Source organism: Anas acuta, chromosome 24 (assembly GCF_963932015.1).
Source record: "Anas acuta chromosome 24, bAnaAcu1.1, whole genome shotgun sequence".
NCBI lineage: Eukaryota > Metazoa > Chordata > Aves > Anseriformes > Anatidae > Anas > Anas acuta.
The window spans coordinates 1,576,670-1,602,673 of NC_089002.1; the positions used below are offsets into that span (position 1 = coordinate 1,576,670).

General features: G+C 55.7%; 1 protein-coding gene across 2 annotated transcripts; it reads right to left on the bottom strand.

Moving 5' to 3' along the window:
- Window positions 1-151: 151 nt before the first annotated feature.
- AHCYL1 (adenosylhomocysteinase like 1) lies at window positions 152-24,347 on the bottom strand. 2 transcript variants are annotated; one of them, XM_068659609.1, is made up of 17 exons: window positions 24,049-24,347; window positions 11,315-11,426; window positions 10,521-10,664; window positions 9,570-9,670; window positions 9,202-9,304; window positions 8,862-8,956; window positions 7,888-7,994; window positions 7,689-7,805; window positions 7,432-7,495; window positions 5,947-6,035; window positions 5,284-5,354; window positions 4,810-4,904; window positions 4,635-4,733; window positions 3,994-4,062; window positions 2,698-2,776; window positions 2,151-2,271; window positions 152-2,027 (listed from the first exon to the last, which is right to left on the bottom strand). In XM_068659609.1, exons 1-17 carry the CDS (start codon window positions 24,154-24,156, stop codon window positions 2,021-2,023), a joined length of 1,581 nt encoding a protein of 526 aa, XP_068515710.1. In that variant the 5' UTR covers window positions 24,157-24,347; the 3' UTR covers window positions 152-2,020. The 2 variants fall into 2 exon arrangements, with proteins under 2 accessions (XP_068515710.1, XP_068515711.1); XM_068659610.1 differs by lacking the exon at window positions 24,049-24,347 and adding an exon at window positions 22,516-22,748.
- Window positions 24,348-26,004: the final 1,657 nt, after the last annotated feature.

Sequence of the window (26,004 nt, forward strand, 5' to 3'; positions counted from 1 at the left end):
CCCTCAGCGGGGTCAGGGGGGCTCAGACCCCAAATGCAGGGCCCTGGAGGAGCTCCCCGGGGGCAGGGCCCCCGCCACACACGGGGCTCAGATGCAAGCCCCAGGGGGTGCATTCAGTGCTCTTCAAACAAAAGGCCCACAGGAGGAGTGCTTTGTTTTTCCTAATAGTTTAATTAGACTTTAATGATTTATTGCTCAACTGCAAGGATTAATATTGCATTCATTAAAAATCATTCATATACAAAATAAACCTCTCTCTCCCAGCCCGACGCTGCCACCACCACCCCGGCTGCCCCGCACAACATGGCTTATACAGAGCTGGAGGCCCTACTCCCGGGTTTGATGCCCGACAGGGGTGGCACAGAGGGGGGACGCTGTGCTCCCAGGGCGGGGGGCCCAGCCCAGGCCCCCAGAGCCCCAAGCCCCAGTCCCCCATGAAGTCTGAAGGACAGCAGAGGGCTCCCCACATAGCTGCTGGGCAAGTGCAGCTCAGCAGAGGGATAATCAAAGGAGAAGGTGGGGACAAGAGGGTGGATCAAAGCCACACCGTTCAGGGTTGCATCATCCTCCAGTCCCCACCAAGAGAAAAGGAGCATTGCACCCTCCGCTATCAGCAGCGCCCAGAACCCAGCACTAAAACAGCATCCCCCGTCCCTGGGGACAGGGCAGCAAGAGCAGCCCTCTCGTGGGTACCACAGCATCTCACAGCCCTGTACTGGGCGATGCAGGCTGCACAGGCAGCAAGGGAACAAGAGAACCAAGGGCTAGGGGCCTTTCCGCTGTGCTCTGGCCTTCGCCAGGTGAAGAAAGAGGCATTGGGGGGGGAAAAAAAAGCTAAGAAAAACCTCACTGGGTTGCAAGGACTTTTCCCTGTCCTGGGACTAGCTGCAAGAGACAGAAAAGAGAAATATTTGTCACCAGCAAGGATAGGGAAGGAAAGAACAAGGCAATGAGAGCAGCTGAAACACTATAAGAGGGCAGGGGAGGCAGCTGAGAAAGCCCAGCTCAAAGGATGAGGCAGCAAAGGGGAGCCCAGGCTGGGACAGGGGGAAGGTTCATCTCTGCATCCATCTTGAAACAAAAGTGAAATGCCCCCCTGAAAAACCCAGACACCATTAAAAGCCACCCTCACTTCTTGCTGGGAGATGGGGCCGCTCTGATGCAGCAAGTGCCCAAACTCTGCAGCCAGATGCACCCCCAGTGCTTTTCCCCTCTTTAATACATCTTTTTAAGAATCAAAAAGGAGAAAGAGGGGGAAAAAAGTTTTAAACTCAATTAAGGTGCAGTTTGGCTAAAAAACAAAAACAAACAAAAAAAACACACTAGGAGAGATGAGGATAATGCTGGGTGAGTGACCCCCATCCAAATTCAGATTAGCACCCTGGAACAGTGAACTCCCCGTACCCAGCCAGCCAAACCCAGGCCAGCAGCCACCTCCGCACATGGACCCTGGCCGGGTGGGGACAGTCACCTATTCACGAGGTGGCCAGCAGGCGCCACTCTGCTCCCAAGCAGAGCTAGGAGCATAGATCTAGCAGCTAAAACTGGGCTCTTTAAGGCAATTTAGAAGTTGCAGATAATCCACACAAAGAAAGAAAATGTAAGATAATGTAGAACAGCATCTCCATATCTGCAGATATCCTGGACAAGACTAACATGGGCTGGAAAGGTCAAAAAAAAAAAAAAAAAACAAAAAAAAACACCACTGCAGGAATTAATTGCCCTTCGCACACCAGGAAAGGGAACCAGGGCTGGGAGCCACCAGCGGCTTCAGCCACATCAAAGCAGGAAGCAAATCCCAGGTTGTCTGCCAAGATCAGACAGAGATGTGATCACATAAAAGGGTGAAAACTCAAGAGGAAAAAAAAAAAAAAAAAAGGTGACCTTAAAATCACACTGAAAAATGTAAAAACAGGTTTCTTTGTTGGTTTAAAAAAAAAAGTAGGTCAAAAAAAAATGATTTTTAAAAATAATCTCTCATGTTGCCTTGTGTGGTCTGGTCCTTCATAGGTATGGTCCATCAGTATCTAGAAGAGAAGGGAGGTAACAGTGAGGCCATGAGCACCTGGGGACACAGCTCCCATCTGCAGAGGGGTCACAGAGCTCCCAGTGGAAAGCGATGTCCCCAGCAACATCCAGCCAGCACTGACCTGTAGTAGTTGGGTTTGAAAGGCCCGTTTTTGTTGAGTCCCAGGTATTTTGCCTGATCATCCGTCAGCTCCGTCAGGTGGGCATCAAACGAAGGCAGGTGCAAGCTGGCAACGTACTCGTCTGGGAAGGAGAGGGAAGTGAACTCATCACACCACAGCAGGGCAGGGGAACACACACTGGTCTAGTTATGCTGTCCCTGCCATTTAGTATCGCTAATTCACCATTAGGCAACCCAGTGGCAGATCTGAGCCCAAGCCCTGGTGTCGAGCAGGGCAGGATGTGCACCAAAAGGCACATGAAAGCCTCCAAGCAGGAAGCCTGCAGGATGAGGGCCACCTGACACACCACAGAGCATTAAAGAAAATAAAGAGGACGAGGTGCAAGTGTTTCAAGATTGCTGCTGCTCCTCTGAACTCATCCTCTAGCTGGAAGATTTGTCCCACCCAGATCTGAATTTCTCCTTATATCCAAAACTGCTGCCCCCCATCAGTCAGGGGACAGGTCAGTGCATAAAGCAGCTCTGGACACAGCAGTTTCTTCACTCACCCATCTTCTTCGGCAGCAGGTACACGTCCTGCTTGTAGCGGCCCTCGGGAGCATTGTAAAGCTCGATCAGAGCCAGAGCCTGCAGAGATCACAGGGGACAGACCGGGGACAGTCAGGCACAGCCACCAGCCAGGCAGCACTGAGCACCTGCAACCAGCACAAAGCTCCCAGCAGTCGAGATCGGGTTTGGAAGCCTGAGAGAGGGGGGTGACCATTTCCAAAATGCCCTGAAGGAGGTACTTCTACCCAAGGGTGAATCCCTGTCCAGGTTCCAGGATCCCACCACCACCAGAGAGGTCAGAGATGAGGTGCCACCCAGCCTGTTTGCAGCACGGGGCTTAATGCCCAAGGGAAAACCAGAACACAAGGACGAAGGAAAGGGGAGCAGCTATAACTCCCTTAAACCGTAAGGCTGCTGCATCACATGGAAATAAAGGAATTGCTCATTTTAAGCTGGCGGCATTGCTCCAAAAACCACAGCCTCTCCTTTGACAGAAATAAAACTGCATCTTCCCGAGGGCCAGTTCATGCAGCTGAGAATGAGGTCCAAAACACAGCCCCTGTCCCCACCACTTTACACAGACAAGTGTGAGGAAAAGAAGATTCCCCACAATTAGCATGATCCCCTTGATCACAGCGGTGATTTTTGCCCAGACGTTGGTCCCCCCCCGTGTTTGCAGCCCCACGATTTCCTCCCACCACTTGCAGAATAAAGGCTGTGCTGTCCTCGGCTGCCTGCGGCACCATGCTGCTCATGTGGCCAGCGCTGAGCACAGATCACAGAGCAGAGCCAAATTCAATCATCGTTTTCTTTGGAAAGGTGGAGTCAGGGCAAACTGCAGGACACAAGCCATGTCCGCCCAGCTGAGACGGTGATGATGCTCAAAAGCATTTAACCACCGACTCCCAGATCTCCAAGAGTCACTCCAGTTATGTGTTTTTGTTGTTGTCATACAGAAAGCAGAAGTCCAAAGACAAAACAAAGCCTTGCTTAGAAGTAAGCTTAAACCTGTGCTCAGCGAGCTCTCCAGTTGCTTATGGTACAACAGGAACTTTGCCAGAACAAAGCCTGACTCATTTAAAAGTTATCTCCCAGCTGTAACCAAAGCAGTAAGTTCACGCCATCGTTAGCCACATTCCAGCCAAGAGGTGGTGCCTACCACATCTGTGGCGCCAGCACGACCCCAAGCACTGCGGGTTCCCAGCTTCTTCCAAACCGCCCCCACCCCAAGGCTCTTACAAGACCCTCAGGGCACACGCCACCGCTCACACCCCTCAGCCCCACAGTGTACAGACCTGAGTGGTGGCTGTGATGGAGAGGACAAAGGTGGGAACCGTGGAGCAGCTCAAGTTGAGAAGACGGCCCTAGGAGACAGCAGAAGGGTGCTGAGAGCTGAACTTGCCTCCAAGGCGAATTGAATCACCTGAGATATGACTCACCTCTACCCTCTCCCTGGGCCAGGGGACAACCACAGGGCAATACTTCAAGGGCCATGCACATGACCAGGCTGCCCAGACTCTGTCTTAGTTTCCACCCTACCCCTCAGATTTGGTGCAGGGAGATTTTGCAGTCCCTAAAAACAGGGAGCCCCTCCTAGTGCCAGCAGAGCTTGAGAGGCAAGAGGAGACACCCAGCCAGTTTGCTGCGTGGGAAACCCTGTAAAAGCCAGATGCAGACGGTGTTTGGCTCTCAGAAATGGCTCCTGGCTCAAAGGAATGAACCAGATACTCTACAGCTGCATGTGGTACACAATACTTCCCTTACCTCAAGAAAAAATAAAATCAAATCAAGTAACCCTTTCCTGCGCTCTGAACCTCCTCCTAGGTTCCAAGGATCCCAGCACCTTTCCATCTGGTTAAGACTGTTTCAAACTCCGACCCGCCTGGAAATCACTGCAGATGCCCAAAGCAACGTGGCAGCACAGCTCTCAGCGCACCTCGGCCAGCAGCACCACCCGCTTCCCATCCGGCCAGATGACGTGGTCCACTTGTGAGCGCACCCGCTCCCAGGTCAGCTCAGGGGTCCGCAGGCTGGTCTGCAGGGGCAGGAGGAAGAGGCTGGAGTCACTGTGGGAGGACCACAGGGTGGACACAGCCAGTAGGCACACTCACCACATCGATTTCCGTGTTGGAGTGGCCCATGTTGCACACAATGCAGCTGTTTTTCATCCGATCCAGGTGTTCTCTGGTCACAACATTCTTGTTTCCTGCGGCAGGGCACAGATGAACCCAAGGCAAGGGCAATATAAACCCTCAAATTTCTCCTTCCCTGCACTTGGGTCTGAGAAGCCCAGCTTGAGATAACATCAAGTGGACGTCAGCCAGGACAAGCACCCTCCCGGCTGGCCACAGAAAAACATTTCCTCATCCCGAGGGCTGGGGAAGAGCACAATCAAACAGCAAACTGGGGGTTAAGAGAAAAAACTCTCCCCACAGAGTAGCTATTGCTGGTATAGAATCAGCAACACGTGACAACAAACTGTCCTCTAGCCCCAACAGCCCCAGAGCCCTCCAGACACCTGCTTGGGAACGACTGCTCCTTCTCAGCCTGCTTCAAGGGTCACCCAGGACCTTCTCCATCCCTACCTGTGCAGGTGATGACAACGTCGACCTGACGGATTACTTCACTCAGCTTCACCACACGAAACCCATCCATGCTGGCAAAAAAGAGATTGGAACCACGATGAGGAAGAGAAGCCTGGTCCCTCTCTGCCTTAGGCCAGGAGGGGTCTCAGTGCTATCACACACAGAATTGAGGTCCCTCCCAACCCCTACAAGAGATCATCGGGTCCAATCCCCCTGCCAAAACAGGTTCCCTACAGCAGGTTGCCCAGTTAGGTGTCCAGACACTGCTGGAGCAGCTCTGAATCACTCACGACAGCAGCCAGGCTACCTTTCCACACCCCCAGAGATGCCAGATGCAAGAGGAAGGGCTGTGCAAAGGATCCGGCATCAAACCTGCTCTCACAAATGCTGTAAGAGCTGGAGGATGTATGAAACACTCAGTCAGCCCTGCAGGAACCCTTAAGCAGTCTTCCCAAGCCAGCTAGGCAGGTGCCTAGCAGCTGATATCCCACCACTGAACCAGTCCTGAAAATGCCCCAGTACTTCCCCATATCACCCCAAAAAGATGGACGCTCTCTGAGATTAGCCACAGATTCCCCTGTCTCTGTTTAGCCTCTGTCAGACTTTAAAGGAAGCCAGAGAGCAGAAGGAAGAGGTGCTCACAAGCTACGTTTAACATCTCACCAGGCTTGGAGAGCACAGATGGGGTCGATCTCTGTGACGTAGACGATCGCTCCCAGGGCTTTCAGAGCAGCACAGCATCCCTTGCCGACCTGCAGAGGCAAAGCACCAGCATGAAGCCAAATGCAGGACACACTGAGTGCTGAAATCCCTTCCCCAAAACAGCCAGAGTACATCCCAGGCTGGGCAACACTACAGCTGCCCTTCTGTCTAACGCCAGGAGCAGCTCAGCAAGGCAGAAGCCCCATTTGCTGGGTACCATGTGCCCAGCTCCCTGTTCGTGGCCACCTGCCCCCCAGCACAGCCACCAGGAGCTTCTAAAACCACCACACTCCCGGTCAGCACAGCATGGATTAGTGTGTACTTCCCGCAGTTGCCCCTAAACCAAAGGGCTTTGACATTCAGAGCTGTTCTGCACTGATGGGGGGGACAGATCCTCCTTCCCATGCTTCCCACATCAGCATGTGGGAGAGCAGAGCTCCTTTTAAAGCATCTCCAACTCCAGCCCTCTCTCTCCACTACAGAATTACACAGGACATCCCAGCAAAGCCCTGATCTCCGTGCCACTTACCCACACGAACAGCTGGCTAGTCTCCACATGCCCATGCTCAGCCCTGTTTTTGGGCCAGCTCAGTGCTGCTGGGTAAGGAACGTCTCCAGAGACACCCTCACTTATCACCCAGCTCCAACCTCAATTACTGAAAATAGCCAGGAAGGACAAACTGGGACTCCAACCCACATCCAAAGGGAAACCCGTTGAGGGTGGAAAGGCTCCCTTGATGTGCAGAAATCCAGTAAAACTCAGGACAGGCCCCAGAGATGACAACGCCCAGCACAACACACAGCTAGAGAAGCACACAGCACCACAGAGGGCCTGGGCAAGAGCCAGTGCAACCTCTTGGTCAAGCAGAGCTGGGTTCCACCGGTGTCTAAATAAATTAGTAAGCATGTTCCTGCCGGGAAGAGCATTTGCAGCTACTGCCAGGCCTTTGCAGCGCAGGAAGATAAACACCCACACAGACAGCGCACAGATGGAGGGAAGGTGTCAGCTCCCGGCTCCGTGCTCTGCCAGGGCAGAATCATTTACAAGTTTGTGGTATGATTCCCCCCTGCCAGAACATTATCAACCAGCAAGATGCAGCCCGCCCTTCCACCTCCTCTGTCACAGGCAGAGTGACAGCCAGGCTGGATGCTGAACTTGGTCCAGGGACAGCAGATGGGTGCACCCATGGGTAGTTATAATTCAGGCCAGCGCTCCCAGCAGCCGTCATATTTACAGCCCAGCTAATCTACAGGCAAGCTGGGAAACCTGATGCTTGTTCTCCAGCCTCCCAGTAGGCTGTAGCAAGATTTCCCCCATAATGGCTCACCCGATCTGATCTCCTATATCAAGCAAAGGTGAGTGGCCTTTGAGCAGGGAAGGAGCAGGAGACAGCCTGGGGGAAGGACAGCTGGGCAGGAGGCTGACTCACGGCTTATGAAACTCACCTCCCCATAGCCACAAACCACCACTTGCTTCCCTCCAAACATCACATCTGTGGTCCTCTTCAGGCTGGGGGACAGAGAGAGACCTGTGTTGGGATTAGTCAGGCGCACACCGCTGACAGCAAGGAGCCCCAAAACCAAATCCTGCAAACACACAGTGAGGGCGAAGCAGCAAAGAGCGCAGTCTCCACTCAAGAGCAACCAGAGCCAAATCCACCATTAAGAGTTGAAGTGGGGATGGGGAAAAGAGATGGACTCACCCATCCAGGATGGATTCCCGGCAGCAATACAGGTTGTCAAATTTCTGTTTGGTGACAGAGTCATTCACGTTCATGGCCGGGACACAGAGCTTCCCAGCCTTGGAGAGCTGGTAAAGCCTGGAAGAGGACAGAGCCAGGTCAGAGCAGAAAGCAGCAATTGGATAAGAGATCTTCAGATCAGCCTTCCCAAACCTCCTACCTGTGCACACCAGTCACACTCTCCTCCACGATCCCTCGAATCTTCTTGAATATGTTGGGGTACTTCTTATAAACCCAATGGGTCAGGTCCCCACCATCATCCAGAATCTACAGAACAGGTAAGTAAGAGCATGGGGCAGTCAGTCTTTCCACTGGGAACAGCACTTTCAGGGGACAGGATGGGGATAGAGATGGAAAGGGTCTCCAGGCACTGATGGAAGGCTATTTGGGCCTGGGGACTGGCTGTTTGAAGACTGGGGCCCAGGACTACCAGGTTCTCCTAGATGCCAGTGATTCAGGGTCTCCTCTGGAAGGGAGGATTTCTTACCCACTGTGTGGAGCTGATGAACCCTAGCAGAGTTTTCTGCCCCTGCTATTGTTCTGCAGCCTGGAAACATGACCGCAGACAGCACTAACTAAACAGTCTGAGATTAGAAGGAAGATACAACATTCGTGCTCCAAAAGCAAACAGCCAAGAGGAAAGGCTAGAGGAGCTGTCACAGCCCTGTGCCACATGCTCTCGCATGACTGGTCATCACAGACCCCAAGCCAAGGCAGCGAGAGGCATCACTGGCTCTCAGCAAGGGAAAGGTCTCCCTCAAAGACCCCTGCAGATGGGATCTGTGTCAAGACAGCAGCAGCTGGGGCAGCTCCCATGGGGCTGCTCCTTTGGGGAAAGAGGTTCTGTGATTTCTCAGCTCATTGGCAGCTGTGGCAGGAGATGCTCCCATGCCACTGGGCTATACAACTCTGGACACTGCCTCCACAGCTCCCATAACCCTCACGGTGGCCCCCAGCCCAGCTCCTGCTGCCGTTCTGCAGGACGCTCGCTTTAGCAGGGGCTCGAAGGCATCTGCAACACCAGCAGGTGCCGAGGCAGCCCCAGCACGCTCCTAGGAACAGCCCCAGGAAGGGAAGGGTGAGGAGTCCCCAGTGACCGCTCCACAGAGGAAGGGCTGGAAGAAGGCTCATTACCATGTTGGCCTGCCAGCCTTCTACGTTAACACAGCGGTCAATGCACCACCAGAAGTCATCCTCTGACTCCCCTTTCCAGGCAAACACAGCAACACCTAGAAGGAGAAAGAGGAGTATCCTTGGCACCCGCTGAGTTTGGCAGAGCTCTCTTCTGCTTGGCCAGCTTGGGAAAGCCACAGACAGGAGGGCCACGCAGGGATCAAATCCCAGCCCACACCAACAGCAGACCTGCTTATCCCTCCCTAAAAGATATTTGGTCCAACCCTTTCCTAGAACAAGGCCACAGAGCCAGGAGAGGGACTGGAAGGGACTCTGCTCACCCAGGCTCATCTGTACTCACCTGCTTCTGCCAAGGCGGCCGCCACCTCGTTCTGGGTGGAGTAGATGTTACAGGCAGACCAGCGGCACTGCGCTCCCAGCGCACACAGCGTCTCGATCAGCACCTGCGAGACAGCGGGGTGAGCCACAGCACCAGCACAGCCCGAGCACAGCCTTGTGCTATGGGCAGCCAGGAATTATATGAGCAAGGACCGGCTTCAGCAAACATCGCCCTGGGAAAAGGTAGGCAGCAGAACCTCTCTGAGAGGTTACCAGAAAAGTGAAGGTGCCTCCACCAATTCCTCAAGGCTAGGAGACTTCAGAGACTTTCCTCTCCAGGGAAAAGCTGGTCTCTCCCACCCCAGATGCCCCCAACAAGCAGCCACTCACCGCAGTCTGTGCTGTAATGTGTGTACAGCCTACAATTTTAGCTCCAGCCAAAGGCTTCTCCCCTTGAGCTCGCTTCCTGAGTGAAATCAGAGCAGACATATCTGCAAAAGGAAAAGAGGGGTTTTAATGATGACTCTGGAGGACTTCCTTTCTGCCAGACCTGCTCCCCTCTCAGTGGTCTCACAGGACACATCCAGCCCCACAGTTCTTCCTGTAGTTGTCCTACAGCCAGTGAGAAAACTCCCCATCCCTGGTCGGACTGCTCTGTCCAAACTGGGATCAAGACACAATCATCATCCATCATTTGACAGAGCCATTCAGGACACAGCATCCTCCCAGCCACATAACAAAGAGGGTGCAGGGCAGGCACTGCCCATGGCAGGTAACCAATATGCCCCGGCTACGGAGTCACCAGCCTGGCAGCAGAATTACACCGAGGAAAAGCACATAAAGCCATAAACGGTGCTGCCACATCTCAAAAGAGCTGCTCTAAATGTGCCTGTATTGTCTTCCCCTTCTCTGGCTTTGTAGCATGTGTCTAGAAGGAGCCTGAAAGCAAAGTTACCCAATCAGCCCTGTGGGAAATGGTAACTCGGCTTCCCGCAAGCCCCAGGGGAGGGGGTTGGGGCAGTCAGTTTTAGTGTCTCTGAAGGCGTTGCAGGATCCTTGCCCACTGAGGTTTCCCATCCAGAGCCACTAGGACATTAAACCCTACAAGAGCCCTCGCTGTCATTAGAAGATGGATGCAACACGTTGTTAATGCTTGCTGCTGCGTCTAGCTCTTCTCCACATCATCTGCTGATTTGGGGGTGGGGGTGGGAGACAGTGCAGTCAGGCTATCCAAGGCCATAATGAGAATTTTGGGGATCACCTCGTCTCAGTTCCTGCCCCCAGTGGGAATAGGACCCAGCCACGAGCCCCACAAACCCCTCACATCCCACACTCCCTTACCCTGCTCGGCGATCTCAATCTCCCGGCGTCCAAACTCTGCCTGCTTGATGTTCTTCACACAGAAATTGCTGCTGCCTTTGGAGTTGGTTTGCTGCTTCTCACGGGGGGACACCTCATCATCAGAGCTGTCTGTGTAGGAGGCAGCTAAAGCCAACAGAGGAGCGCATGTCACCCCAAGGACCCTTTTCCAACCCACCCTTTGGGCAGGTTTCTGTTCTGTTTCGCTTTCCGGCTTTCATGCACACACACACCAATGGCTCTAACTACAAATTTCACAAGGAAAGCCAATGCCCAAAAGGGATTTTGCACTCTCATTCTCTAAAACAACCCAGAGCTAAGTGATGCACTGAAGTTTAACTATGAGAGTGAATAAGGCTGGTTTACCAAAATACAAACCTTTCAAAGGCAGGTAAGTTAAAACCCAGCTTTGTAGAATATGGATGAAGTCCACATAGCCAGAGAGGAGGCAATCATATAGCATAATCCCTTCCCCAACATCTTCTGGAGCTCACTAAGAGACTTCCTCATGCTGCATGTACCCAGTCTGTGAGATCTGCTCAGAGCACAGGGCACTGCCAGAGAGACAGCTCTGCACCAGGCTGGATTTCTAGATTTCTACAAAACCCAGTGCTCAGCACGTAGGAAAGGAGAAAAAAGCTTTTGCCAGAGAAAGACCAAGAGAAAAGGAAAGGAAGAAAAAAAAAATAAATCAATGTCTGAACTTCAGAAAGCCTGAGAATTATCGCCTCCACACCTGAGTACCACCCAGCAGCACGGAGCATCCCAGCACCTACCAGAGCTGTAGCTGTCTGTGGAAGACTGTGAGATGGAACGGGACAGCGACCGGCGGCCAGTCTTGGTCGGGAACTTGCTGAACTCCTGCATGTCATCTGCAAACTGGATTTGCTGAGATATGCAAAGGAAGAGAAGTTCTAAGTCAGCAGGTGCTCCTCATGGCATGCCATCATCCAGGCTGTATGAGCCCAGGGCTCCCTTCAGTCCACCCTGACTGCTCTAGACACAGAAATGAGCAGTACCAAATGGATCAAGGAACAGATGCCCAAAATTGAACCTCCTCAGCCCAGTCATCTCTGCCACCGGAAGGTTAAAGCCAATTTGATGCCTAACACCTGAAGTTAACAAAAAAACATAACAAAACCAAACCAAAGGCACCCAGCAGGCCTGGAAACATCCCCTTCAGCCCTCCTCTGGCTCACAACACTCCTCCAGGAAAGGTCTGACTGCCCACACAACACAAGCACCGTGCAACCCTCCAGACATGCACTGGGCAGGCAGAGGTCCCCACGCAGCTCAGAGGAGCCCAGGCTCCAGCAGCCCCTGCCCGAATCAGGTCCACCTGGTCCTGCCTGAAAACGCAGCAGCGGCAAGAAAGCTGGGGTGGTCCTGTTAGAAAAGTAGATCCCTGGTGCTTCTGGGCTCCTTCTCAGGAGCAGGGCATCCCGCAGGTTAAAAACACGGCACATTCTTCCAAAAGCAACACTAAAAGCAGGGGGAAAACCCAACGAGAGAACATTTCAACAAAAAGCAGTTGACATTGCATTGACTTTCAATCTCCTGTGTGTTACAGATGTTTCCATTGTAAAAGAAGTCCTAAATCAGCCACCCTTCCTTCCTAGCTCAGCCAGAGGCAACTCAAGGCTCCAGCACCTACAGCTGGCTCATCAAAGCAGTGGAAAAACAGCCCCAAACTGCTCTGCTGCTGCTGACATGCCGTCTGATCAGGCAGAAAAAGCCCTATTGCTGCTTCTGCAAGAGAAAGACAGCAGAGATTAAAGGGAATTAGGAATAGAGGCTGATGCCCACCCCCCCGGCATGCTGCCAGGCAGGAGACCCCCACCCTGCTGACCAAGACCCCCAGCACGGTCTCCTCCCTCTGATCATGTTGCTGCAGGATTTTATTTTGCCACTTAACAGGGATGAAACATCATCACAGGGAGTGGGATTAACAAAGCATCCCTACGGACCCAGGAGACCTCGAGAAGAGTCCTGAAGAGATCAAGATGATGGAAAGAGACAAGCCACAGTGGCCTCAAGGAGGGGTTTTCCATGTCACAATAACCCCAGAAGCTCCCCAAAAGCTTTGATGCGGCAAACAGTCTTCATGGGGAGAAGAATGAAGCCATTTAGTTGAGACCATCTGTCCCAGAAAGGAAGAATCTGCAGAGCCTGAGACGGGGCGGCTGCTGTGCTGTTACGGCTATTTGGGCTGTAAAATGGAGACAGCTTCTGGAGAAAGGCAGCCGAGGAGCCAAAAGCAGCATTGGTATTCTGCTCAGGAGGGGAAGCAGGGACGCGAAGCCCACTGCACAGTCCAAGCTAGCAGGAGGATACGCGGGTGAAGGACACAAACCCAGCGTCTCCTCCAGAGACAGCCTGAAGACACCCTTTCCGCAGGCCAAGTCCATCAGCGCTCCCAGGCAAGCATCCCAGGCATTTCTGTGGGTGCTGCTGCTAAAAGGTTTTCAGCCAGCAACTCTGCGCTGGGTACAGAACAGCCTGGCATCTGCTGCCCAGACCAGCCTTCCCAGCAGACGCCGTGTGATTCAGACACAAATTGCATGAATTTGCATTAGTGGAAGGAAAAAGAATGCTAAATGGAATTTGCAGGTTTGGTTTTGCAATCCTTTTAGGCTGCTCAGCACAGAGGGAGGAACCCGAGGGCATCCTAGCTGCAGGATGCCAGGAGATAAGAGGTACAGGAACGCTTCCAGCAAGTGGCGTCAGGCAGGTAGCAGCAGTGTCCTCGGGGCTGGAGCTGTTGTTGGTCCCCAACCAAGAATGGCATTGCTGGACTCGGTTCCAACATCTGCCGCTTGGGTCAATCTTCCACCAGAGAGCTGGAGAAAGGCCTGCGTCAACTCTGCATCGGCAAATTGCTGGTGGGCATTTCCAGGGCAAAAACAGAGCAGCAACATCAGCACAGCAAGATTTCCACCCTGTCCTCCCCAACTCTTCCTCTGGCAGCTCATCAAACCAGAGGGTGTAAACATGCCCCATAAAACAGCTGCTGGCATTACAACAGCTTAAAGTGTTAGCTGGGGAATTTTCTCCATCTCAGAAAAACATTTCCAGGAAAGGTGTGAACCCAGGAGGTAAAAGAAACAAACCACCAGATAACCCAGGCTTCACTGCTGCAGCCCAGGTCACAGACACACAGCTGTCCCTGCTTACAGCATCCAGGACATCGGACCCCCCCGGGGCACAGCATCTGTGTGGCCTGGATGGCTTCCTGGAGGAAAGCACATTTGGGCCATGATGGGAAGGAGGTGGGGCTGGACGTGGAAGTGCTCTGCCCATGCCGCCACGACAGGCGAGATCTACCTGCCACCGCGTCCCGCCGTCCCCTCCAGACTCTGGTCCCTCCTCAGGGACTGGCCGCGGACACTGAGCCAGCTCCCGGGCACAGCCCCACTCTGGGGGAAGCACGCAGCTCTGGAACCAGTCAGAATCCAGGGAAGAATAAAAATCACTGCTAAGGAAACCAAGCGCTGAATTAACCACAGTAATCCCCGCCGTGGCTTTACCAGGGCTCATCTCAACTCTGCAGCTTAACAAAATCTGCCCTGTCTAAAATTATCACCTAACACTGCAAGCAGCTCCCAAATCTAAGGCACCATTTGCACCTCAGACCCCCTCCAAGCCCAGCAAATTAACGCAGCCTCGGCAACCTGCTGAGAGGCAGACGAGGGGGGACAGCAGGCACTGCGGCCAGGCGAAGCGCGTCACCTTCCACGTGCCAGACTCTCTAGCTGCATTAAAGCAAAGGAGAAAATCTCGTAATCCCGTGGATGTCCCAGGAGTTTGAACGAATGGCTGGGGGCTGCGGAGGCAGCCACACAACGCCAGGCTGGCAGGGGCAGGAGGGCAGCAGGAGCGAGGGGCTCCACGCCTGGCTGCAGGGGGCACGTTCACAAACCGCGTCCCAGCCTCCGTCCTGCTGGAAGCGGCTTTCCCGGGTGGAGCACGATGCTTGAGAGCAAGGAAAATATTTTTCGGCCCAGCAATTCACGACCGAGGAGACAAAGCAACAGAGCACTGATTTCTCTGCGCAGTACGCCCCAGAACAGAGCCCGTGTGTTTTCCACGGCAGGTCAGCAGGAGATGGGAACGGGGTCCCAAGGGGCAGCAAGCCCTGCACCAAGCTCCTCGCTTGGTACAGCAGGGTTTCAGGGAGAAGCCCTGCAGGATCCGACACCAGCTGGCCAAATTTGAGCCCAGCAGTGCTGAATGCTGCCGGCTCACCCCCGCCAAGGCTGAAGCACATTTTCTCCCCTTGCAAAACCTGGCACATCCGCACCCATCCCCACGCCGACCGACGACTTCCAACAGCGGCCGCTTGTTTTCAGGGGCAGGGACCCCTCCGGCTTGGTTGTGCCTTGCACAGCCTTGGGCTGTGGAAGGAGAACGTGGGTTTGAAAAGGCATCAACCAGCTCCAGGCCAGCCCCAGGCCAGGCGCTGACCTGCTTCTCCCAGGCACAGGCTCCACAGGGAACAGACACGTGCCGGGGAGCGGCGCCAGGCTCCCCCATACCCCAGGGAAGGGAGCCACCAGGTTTACCCCTTTTTTTCCCCTCTCCTTACAGAGGAGGTGAGCGATGGTGCAGCCACGCTGGGACAGGAAGGTGCCCTTGCAGACACTTCTGCCCTGCAGGAACACAATGGGGACGAGAACAGGCTCTGAGCTCCAAACGTGATGAGAAAGCAGCAAACCACCTAAAACCACTTACACTCAGCTGCTGCTAAGGCACACAGACTTTATCAGCAGCTTTTTGAGTTCTGCAGGCTTGGAGATGGGAAGCTTCAAACACCCGGGCTACTGCTGAGGGTTCGTTGTCTGCAGAAAGTCCATTCCCCCAGCATGGTTTCCCCCAGGGAAGCCACGACTGTTTTCCCATGCAGAGCCGAGTCCTGCCGTGCTGGTGAGCTTGGACATTTCTAAACAGCAATTGTTTAAATTCACTTATTTTCAGAAGCAAGTCATCACGTTCAGTCAATGCAGCAGGAAGGAAGGGAAAAAGCACCCCAGGGGCTGATGTCTCTTCAGCTACACAGCAGCCAACAGGGAGAGGAGGGAAAAAAAAAGACAGCATGAGGCTTTTCTTCTTTTCTAGGTCAATAAGAAGAGCAGAGCAGCAGGTTTGCCTGGGCCACTTCCCCAGAGAGGGGACAGCACTCTTCTGGGCTCCGCTCCTGCAACCACAGGGTCTAGAGAGGACCAAAATGTCCTAATGGGGAGCAAACAGCCCTCCCCGAAGTGACCCGCAGCCTCCTGCCACAATCGCTGGCAGCAGCCCCGAGCAGGCAGCGCTGCCGCTGTCCTCAGACCCACTCTGCCCTACTTGCAGGCTGGGTTAGCCCAGCCCCGTTCCCGCAGCCTCCCAAAGGACAGCAGCGTCTAGACGAGGGGCACGGACCCACCGTGGGCTGGCTGCAGCCCCCAGCACGCAGGGGACACGGATCCTGCTCAGGACCCAACGGGACACACGTGGTTTTGGGGTAGAAACCGTTAAGGCAGCTACAGGTGTTTTCAGGTTCCTACCCTGTGAGGGTTATCCGGCCCCAGGGGGCATTTCTAGTCTGCAGCATCCTGCAAGGACTGACGGAAAGAGGAAAAATCAGGCACTTGGATGGGGACATCAGAGCCAGCAAGCCACAGCAAGCAGCTTCCACCTCGACCTCTCACCATCCCTTGCCCCAAACCTCCAGCAAGCAGAGGCTTTCAGAAGGGCTTCAGAGGTGCACCTGGCTCCACGATTTGTCCTAGCAGCCCATTTCACCTCCTCCCAGCTCTGGCCAAGCGAGCCAGCGCAAGGCTAGCAGGCAAGGGACAGCACGAGTTCGCAGGAGGCTGTGGCCAAGCTCACGGCACAACCAGACTGCCAGCTCCAATCAGTTTGGCAGCAGGAGGCACCCAGCCAGAGCAGGAGGCAGGGCAGACCCAGACAGGAGGTGCGTTAGCAGTGCCCAGGGCTTCAGCCATCACCGCCTGCTGCCCACACACAGCCAGCCAGGGACACAGGAGAGAACAGCCCAGCATCAACATCAGCATCTTCCGAACCTCCCCACACCTGGAAGAGCACCAAGGGAGAGCACGCAGGGGCACGACACGGGCTGCAGGCACGATGTCCATGAGCAGGACCTGCTTCAGCTCCAGGCACGGCCTCCACAACCAGAGGACTTCACCTGCAACTCCTCGGGGACGTGACAGCTCCCCAGCTCAAACCTTAGAGGGCATCTCAAAGGGCTTCAGTGTGCTGACACCAAGAGCTGCTGGGCAGATTCACCACCCAAGGGTGCCACTCGACTTTGCAGACCCAAGTGGGATCATCGCCACGTTCAGTGCCACTCCAATCTGTGCCTTTGGCTCCAGGAGGGCTCCCGGGGCAGGTTTTTCTACTAGCAAGGCAGAGCCAACTCCCTGAGCAGGAACCACAGCCAGGCCTCTGTCTGGAAACCTTCACACCGTTCCCGACAAGGAAATAAAGGGCACTGAGGTCCTGGCAAAGTAAACCAGCCAAGCCCTAATACCAGCCTCCATCCTTCGCTGGCAGAGAGGGATGGCTGGGTAAAGCACTGGGAAGAAAAAAAAAGTTTCCATGAGTACAAGAGGAAAATTAAGAACTTTCACACGAGACCCAACGCTCGGTAGAAAAGAAACACTGGGAACAAAATGGGTCCATTCCAAAGGTTAATAGGCTGGAAACAGCCACAAGATTTCAGCCATCACGGGAATCACTGTGACTGCTAGTTAAGGGAAAAATAAACAGAACACAGGATTAAATAAAGTAAATGCGATTTTAAGTGTCCAACTGTTAAAGAGTAACTGGGAGTAATTGCTGCCTTATAAACGCCTTGAGGTCAAAGGTGTGCTCCCTCCAGCAGGAGCCAAGAGCTCTCCCCCAGCAGATAAGGCACCTGGTCCTTGGACTCCAGGAATCGAGGCAAAGGATCGCTCCCGCTGTAACGCGGAGGGACAGCACAGGTCAGGTACCCACAATCTGTAAGGGCAGTGAACGCCCGTGGTGTTTCAGAGGTTAACCCTAGAAAACCAGCACGCTGCAGCGTGGGGCTGTGGCTACCCGAGCAGGAAAGCATCGCCTTCCACAGTGCAAAAGCAATCAGCTCTGCTTGCTGGGTCAGCTAATTAGCTCACACATCCCCCCAGCAGAGATAGCAAGGGATGCAGAGGACAGATAAGGCCTGGAAACAGGGAAAGCACAGCCTGGGAGAAGTCTTCAACGGGCTTCTTGCTCAGAGCTGGCTGTGAGGGGTGTAAAGACATCACAGCCCTACCGCCTGGCAGCACATCCGCAGCAACGCCCCAGCTGTGCCCCTGTGGCAAACCACAGGTACAGGCAGTAAGGTAACTGGTATGAACTGGAGCCCCCTTGCTGGGTTAAGCCATCCACAGGGGCTGGCAGGCAGGTGGAGGACTAACAGCCCCAAGGGGGTGTCTGGCCACTTTAGAGCTTGAAGGCCACAGAAACTTGTTTGTGTAACAGTAATTAACTCTGATTTTTGAGTTAAATCAAACTCATCTACAGGCACAGCTGGACAAGACCACGGGAACATGAGGAAGCGCTCTCAGAGTCCAGCCCCGCTGCACAGGCCAGAGCGAGGGTTAGCCACAGCCAGCAGCCAAACACAAGAAAACCCCAAACCCTAAGGCATCATCACGTGTGCTTGGGGAGCAAACCAGCCTGTTCAGCCCTGGTTCCCTGCACAGTGAGTGTCCCATCTGCCCCCGTTTCTTCCCCAGAACTGGCCTGCAGAGTCCCAGTATTTCAAGACCTTTTTTGCTCTTTCAAGAGATGAATATGGCAAACACCACCCCACCCTGACTCCAGCCACACTTAAAAGGTGTTCCATCCCTATGTCTTGGCTCTAGAGAAAAATGCCTGGCAGGATCAGCATCAAAACAGAAGCGGCCCATTTGCAGCACATCTCAGCGAGTCGGGAAATAGCCATGCAGATGGAAATGTAACAACAAGCTCTGCTATTTCCTCGTGTTCCCTGCCCTGGCCAACTGCCCACCGGCCCCTCGCAATGGTATTTCCATGGATGCATCACCTACAGCTGCCTCTCACTCACATGGACTCTTTCAGCCTTAGAGAAGTCCTGTGTTTTCTGCATCTGGTTGGAGGGGCTGCAAGGCAGGAGAGGAACACCAGGCTTCAGTGCAGGTGGTTTGCTGCTCAGGGCTCACTACCAGGACGGACGCAACTCACCCTCCTGCACACCGACCCAGCATGCCAGGGCAGAGCCTCCTGCAAACAGGATTCATTCCATGAAGTTAAAGGCTGCAGGAGGGCTAAGAAGTGAACGGGCTCTCCTTGAGGGGACAGCAAGTGCAGAGAGTATTTGTAGAAGGAACTGAAACGTACGGAGACACAGGCTGCGCTGCCTGCAGGAGGCAGACAGCTCCAAGCCAGGTGTTCTCACTCCAGAAGTTGCCCAGGTTCCACACAAGCCTCTCCCCATGGTGCAAAACTGCAATATTCGGGGCTCCCTGCAGGGAGGTGAAGGAGAAGAGAGAAAACAGCAGGCACAGGTTGATCCTCACACCGCAGGCCATCAGGAAGTTTCAGCGAGGCAAAGCCCCGAGGAGGCTCCTTTCCACGCCGCCTACCTTCCCTCTCCCTGCAGAGGCTGCAAGGAGCCGTTCCCTGCGCCCGCACCCCGCTCGTAAACCAGCATCCACCCAAAGCCCGGCCCGCAAAGCCGAGCAGCACCCGCGGGCCCTGCCAGCGGGCTCCAGGAGCAGCCAAGGAGCAGCCAAGGAGCAGCCGTCCCCACCGCCGAGGGCTGGGGAGCCTCACCCGCATTACAACGCGCCCTGATTGACTTGCGGGAACATCATGTCCTCGGCCACCAAAGTTCTTTGGCTGTCACCAACCTGAAGTAAACAGATTCTGCAGCAGCAATAAGCTCGTTACCAAGGCCACCGTATTGATCCCCGAGTGTAATTAAAATTCACAGTTCAAGCAGCCCAACGCGACAGGGCAACCAGGGTGGCCTCCCAAAGGCACGAACGGCTCCAGCTCCCACCTCCTGCCCTGGTTCTCAACCACCCCACTCCGTGGGACTCCAAGAGCCCCCCCAGCAGCCCCAAAGCTGTCCCCACGCTCATTGGGATTGGGAAGGGGAGGCCGCGTGCTGCTGTAGCACTGGTGCAAGGTCCTCTGCGGTCTGCGCCCCACGGGAGCGGCAGGGGCTCCGGGCCAGCCGCCTCCACTGGCACCGCGAGCTGCTGGGTGGACGCGGGGCAGAGCCCCCAGATAAGCAGCCCCAGTCCAAGGGCTGAGCAGGAAGCGCAGCAAAGCCCTCTGCAAACAGCAGCACTGCCCGCAGGAAACTGCTGATGATAAAAGGCCCGGCCAGATACGAGCAAATCTCGTATCTGCTCGTATATCTCGTACTAAGCACTGCTCAAACACCTGGGACAAGGAACGTGCTGGCTCCTGGGAGGAACGATCTGGGCAGGGTCCTCAGCTCACAGCCCTGCGCTGAGCCGGCTGCTTATCTGCAAGGGCACCTCCAGGCTGGCCTCCAGGAGCTGCTTTCCAGAGCAAGACCCCAGGCCCAGCAGGGAGCACGAGAGCAGGCTCCAGCATCTGCGCAGCAAAAAAGGACGGGGTCCCAAAGAAAGTACCAGCATAGACAAGTCCTTCCACAAGGCAACTGCACATTTGGGGTGAGGCCAAAGGAAAGCAGCACCCTCCTGCCGCCAGCAGGCTTCCTGGGGTCCAGAGGGAAGGGAAGGAGGCTCCCAGCGGGGCCAGGAGCCTCAGTGCCATTCAGGCACACTGCACCGTCAACGGACAGGAGCTGCTTTTGGATGGTGCTGCGAAGGGACATGCACCTCCTTTTCCACCTCCAGCAGAGCGGAAACAACCCACCTCATGTGTTGAAGGAGGAGAAGAACAGACGAGCAAAACTGGACTGTTTTCACAGAATCACAGATGCTTTTTGAGATGCTTCAGGTGCTTCACCCTGACACATCGCTTTGAAGATGGTTTGTGTCAGAGCCCAGAAAGTCTCCCTTCTTCCTGCTCTTCAGTTCAATATTAATTAATTAAGCACTTTCTGACCCTGCAGAAGTGCTGGGTCACAAGCAGAGGCCTCCCTTACATACATCACTGAGACTCTCCAAAAAGTCTGGGCGATGAGAAGGACATACATGTAAAGAGCAACTTCTATCAGAAATAATTAAAGATTCTGTCATTTAATAAAGCACCACCAGTGACCTGCCTGCTGCCAGCCCCGAACAACCGCCAAGTAAATCACCTCAGTTCCTAACACTCATCAGGGGTCCGGCCGGATCAGCCCCAAGCCCTCTAACCCAGCGTGTTCACTGCCTCCCTACACCCTGAGAAAGGCCAGATCCACCGCACGGGTCTCTGCAGAGCAGCAGCCCTCCAGCAGCATCCCAGCCTGGGCATCTCGATGGGAAGGCAAATCTGCTGGGAGAAGGCGATGAGAAACCAAACGATGGTTTGGGCAAGGAAGCAAACACAATCAAGCACACCACGTCTGCGAAAGAGGCGGTGGCCAGAGCCATGGACAAGCTCACAAAGGCAGACAAGGATCTATAAGCAGTCAAAGGGATGAAATTAAAGAGGAAAAACGAGTGACTCCAGGAGCAGTGTCAATACACACAAGGGCAGCCCTATCCCCTCTGCACACCGAGGGGGAAGGCGAATTTGTGAGCTACTGGCCCCGGTAGGACAGCAGGGACCGGAGACAAGTCAGGACCGGCAGAAAACCCAGCCTCGGGAAGGGGCTGCACAGAAAGCAGCGCACCGCAGCAAGGTCAGGCAGAGCTCAACAGCAGGAGAGCAGCCCCACAGGCGACCTCAAAAAGCCACAGCAGAGAGGATGCTCGGGGGACAGCCCTGCCAGGGGACTGCGGGCACCGGCAGCTCCGTCCCCTGCTCCCACCGCCTGCCACCCCCGCGCGGCTCCGGCTCAGCACCACTGCAAAGCTGCGGCGCTGTGTGTTAGCATCCCCGTTAGCATCCCTGCCGCGCAGCCTCCGCACGACTCCTCCGGCACTGGCATCCGCAGGGCCACCACACCGAGCCCAGCGGGCCGGCAACGGGCTCGCCGGCTGCTCGGGGTGCAGGGCTGCCGTGCGGCTCTCACCTCCCCGAGGGCAAGTCCGAGGCCGCAGCCCGTTTCACACTCCAGCTGCATGAATAAGCAGATCTGTCTGCAGAGAGGGACAGCGTCTGTCTGTCTGTCTGTCCGCCTGTGAAGGAGCGGGCTGCACAGGAGGGAGGCACGCAAAGGGCACGCAGCCCGTGTGGGCACCCGAGCCCTCGCAACAAGGACACGGCACGGATCAGGTGAAGACACGAACAGGGACAGGGCTTACAGAGCCATCCCCTGCTCTGCCACCAGTCCCCAAGGACAGCGCCACGTCCCCCAGGGTCAAGGGCACCCACAGCGCAGCACGGCCAGGAGTTTAAGGCTCTGCCGAGCAGCTGATGCAGACTGGAAAAGAAACTGCTGCCAAGGGCACCTGTGGGTCCCCAGGGTGGAGAAGAGCAGATGCCCAGGCACACACAGAGCTTTGGAAGAGCACACCCTACCCTGCAGCTCTCCTTCACCCCCATGCCCGTTTTCACTTAACCTGGGCAAGACACAAGCCTCAGTGTCCCCAAAACCCCCCTGCAACATCAAGGCACACATTGAAAAAAAAGTACAAGGCTCAACATCACTCACCTCTGCCTTTAAACCACTCCCCACCAAGGAACCGCCTCACTCTGACCAAAGCTGGTGTTATTTTGCTGACAGACCAATTTCCCATAAACAGTAGCAAAAAAGGAGTTTCAGTGGAGCCAGGCAACCCCAGATCTTGGAGGAAAACCAGCCGCATTTCTGCAGAAAGGCTACAGCTCTGTTCACCTCTACTGCTGCGGCTCCAACTTAAATCCAGAGTTGATCATATTTAATCTTTTAATCTCTTACCTCCTGCTGTTTCACTTTTTCACCTTAAACAACTCAATGACAAGAGGGGAAAAAATACGTCAGTAATCCTCTGAGCGTGCTGCGCTGCTCAGGCTCGCGCCAGTGCCTGGGGCAGCGTTAGCAAAGGCAAGGGAGACGCAGACTGCACAGCATCCACGGGGCCAACGCAGCTCCAGCTGCACCCGAGGTCCTCCCCTCAGGCCAAGAGGGGCCTCAAGCTGGGGACGGCAACATGGGCAGGCTCACATCAGCCCTCCCGCTGCACGCTGGCACTACCCAAACATCAGAACAAGCCAAAGCCCCTCTTTGAAAATCCCTTCAGCAGCAGGTCACGCAGAGGAGACCGAGCCTGTGCTCGGCTTGGCCACAGTCCCACCCTCCCCCCCCACCTCCAAGCATCTGATGCGAGCTGCAGCCCCAAGCTTAAGGAGCCCAAAAACCTGGAGGCCACGCACGACATCCCCCACCTTGACGCAGGTGAATCACCTCTCAGGCCTCTTTTTCGCAGGCCACACTGAGAACTGCAATAAGCAGCTCTGACTTGCATTAAAACTGGAAGGCATTGTAATGGTTTAATTGCGATCCTGCTCTGAAGGCATCTGAAAACGCCTTGAGCTGGAGGCAGTCAGTGCCTTATCTCAGGAGGGCAATTCTCCCATCCCGTCCTTTTATCCTTCTGCCAACGCCTTCGCCATTACCGAGCTCTATTTGCAGGAACTAGCCAGGCAAGGAGAACAGTGGCCCGAAGCATTCTGTTCCTTGACCTCAGCTGCATCGCACGATCCCCAAGATCTCGCTGCCTGCTGATGTTATCAGCCTCCGCTGCCTCGTGCTGCTCAGGGCGCCTTTCATATCAGCACCCAGCTGGGAGAGGCCGCAGCAACTGCAGAGCCGGACGGGTGCTCCTCACACCGCGCAAGGAGCCTGTGTGTACAGCAGCAAATTCAAGGAAATAAAACTGCCCCACACCCCCCAGCAACAAGCAAACCTCATCTCTCGGGATGCTGGGACGGTGCCCCCCAGGCACACGGGGCATTGCTTTTTCCTGCGCGTATTTTGGCCCCCGCAGGATGCTTCAGGATTCACAGCCTGCTCTGCTCTTCCTCCCAGCTCAGCCGGCCACAGCCGCACGCTGGGAACTTCCCAGCCTCGTGGAAGAAAACAGTAACAAAAAGGAAAAAAAAACCACCCCTGAGCTCGGGCCGTGCCGGGCCCCCCCTGCAGGAGGCAGGTCCCAGCTCCGCGTCCCTCCGCTCCTTCCTCCGGGCTCCGTCCTCAGCCCGGACACAGAGCGCCGGGCCCGGGGCCGCCTCCAGCTGCCGGTCCCGGCCCCAGCCCGGCTGCCTCCGGTGCAGCTGAGCCACAGCAGCGGCCACGACCCCCCCGCAGGGCCGTGCCCCGGGGACCGGGCGCCTCCGGGGACGCCTCCGGGGACGCCCCCAGCGCTCAGCCCCGCGGGGACCTCGTGTCCCGGCGGCGCGGCCCCGAGGCCCCCCCGGTGGCCGTGCCGGGACCCCCCCCCGGTGCCGGTACCTTCTTGGGCGCCTTGGTGACGGTGGCCATGAAGGAGAACTTCTCGGCGTCCTCCGCCTCCTTGGCCTGCTTCGCCTCCTCGCCGCCGGCGGGCTCCGGTACCGACATCCTGCGGCGGGGCGGGGCGGGGCGGGGCGGGGCGGGGCGGGGCAGACCGGGCCGGGCCGGGGCACGGGGCCGGGGGCTGGGGGCGGGGCGCGGGGCGCGATCCCGCGGCGGAGGCTCCGGTGCCGGCGCTGCGGGGGGACTGCGGGAGCCGCGCTCGGCACCAGAGGCTGCCACGCCGTGACGTCGGCGCGCGCTGACGTCAGCACGCACCCGGCGGGCACGCGAGGCCGCGCGCGGAGAGGAGCGGGAGCGGGAGCGGCGCGGGGGCGCCCCCTGGCGGCGGCGGCCGGGAGCGGGGGGGGGAGCGAAAAGCGGCACAAAGAGAGAGGGAGAGGGGAGGAGGGAGCCGGGGGGGGCGGGACGGGACAGAGGGACAGGGACGGGGACAGGAGAGTGACACAGAGACTGGGACCGTAACGGGGAGGGTAACGTGACAGCAACAGCGAAAATAACAAAAATGCAATAGGATACAATAAAAAGAGAAAGAGAAAGTACTATAAAAATATCAACAATAATCATGAAATTACAATAAAAAGAATAAAAAGAAGTGAAGTAATAAAAATAATAAATAGTAAAAAAGATAAATACAGAAATAGAAATAATAGAAATAGAAATAGTAGAAGTAACACAAATAATAGAAATAACACAAATTTTAAAAAAATAGAAATAAAAATAAAAAAATAAAAATTTAAAAAATAAAACTAAAGAAGTAAATCACAAGAGGGGGAAATAGCTTAAGTAAATAAATAAACCACCAGAAAAAGCCACAGGGGCAGGCCTGCCCAGCAGCAGCAGCCCCGCACCCCCTGCCCCGGCCAGCAGAGCCTGGGGGTGCCCAGCCCAGGGGGTCCGGACCCCATACCCAGCTCAGGGCCAGCCCCCGCAGCTCCACAGCCCCCTGCTCAGTGGCGGTGCCGGGGGGCTGCACCCTGTGCCGTGCTGGGATCCCCAAGGGTGCAGGCGCGGGGCCCGGCCCTGCGGCCGTTGCCTGTCCCCGGCTGCCCTGGGGGGCTGCGGGCTGTGGGCACCCCAGGCCCCAGGATCCAGCCCGGCTGCACCCGCGGGCGCCAGCCACAGCCCCTGCAGGCCTGACCCCGCCGGGGCGCGGCGTTGGCCTTCCCGCAACACGCGGAGTGGGCCAACATCAGCATTTTGGTTAACAACCCACTGGGGCCTGCAGATAACGTTTTTAACCAAAATCACTCTGTCTGGCCACAAAACGGCCCCGGGCTGGTTCTCGCCGGAGGCGCCGAGCATCACACAGGGGTGGCCGCAGGGGTGGCCGGGGCTGGCTCGTGCCGCCTGAGGGCCATGGGGGGAACCACGGCCCCGCGGCGCTGCCCCCTCAGCAGTCTGCGGCCAGGCTGCCCAGGGCCCCTCAGCATGGGGGTCACGAGCCCCCCATGCTGCAGGGAGGGTGCCCCCAGGCCGAGCCACATGCTGCCCAAGGGTCTTTCCCCCAAAACCACCCCATTTTAAAACTGCTGAGGCAGATCATCTGTTTTTAAGGCATACAAAATAAAAACACATTTTGGAGGGTCTCAGGCACCCACCGCCTTCTTCAAGCCCCCGGGGATTATTTTCCACCCTCCTGTACGTGCATGGAGCGATGGGAACGGCTCCACCACTCCCCCCCTACCTATATGGTTCCCAAAAGTGGGCACTGAAAGCAGGTTTTGCTCCCCCAGATCTCCCCTCTGTGCTTTTGCCAGTTTGGGGGTGTCAGGGTGAGTACAGGTGAGGTGTAAATCTGGGAGGGGTTCAACCCCCACCCCAGCAGCCAGGATCTTTGCTCTGACAGCACCGCGTTGCCGAGCTCTGCTGCGTGGCCGCATCCCTGCCATCATT

What these genes read in the sequence shown, in the direction of transcription:
- AHCYL1 (XM_068659609.1), bottom strand. Translation starts at nt 24,156, where the DNA reads ATGTCGGTACCGGAGCCCGCCGGCGGCGAGGAGGCGAAGCAGGCCAAG. An exon ending in TGGTTTGTGGCTATGGGGAG is followed by an intron (nt 6,036 to 7,431) that starts GTGAGTTTCATA and finishes TTGCCTCTGCAG; the next exon opens with GTCGGCAAGGGATGCTGTGC. An exon ending in CCAACACGGAAATCGATGTG is followed by an intron (nt 4,734 to 4,809) that starts GTGAGTGTGCCT and finishes CTGCCCCTGCAG; the next exon opens with ACCAGCCTGCGGACCCCTGA.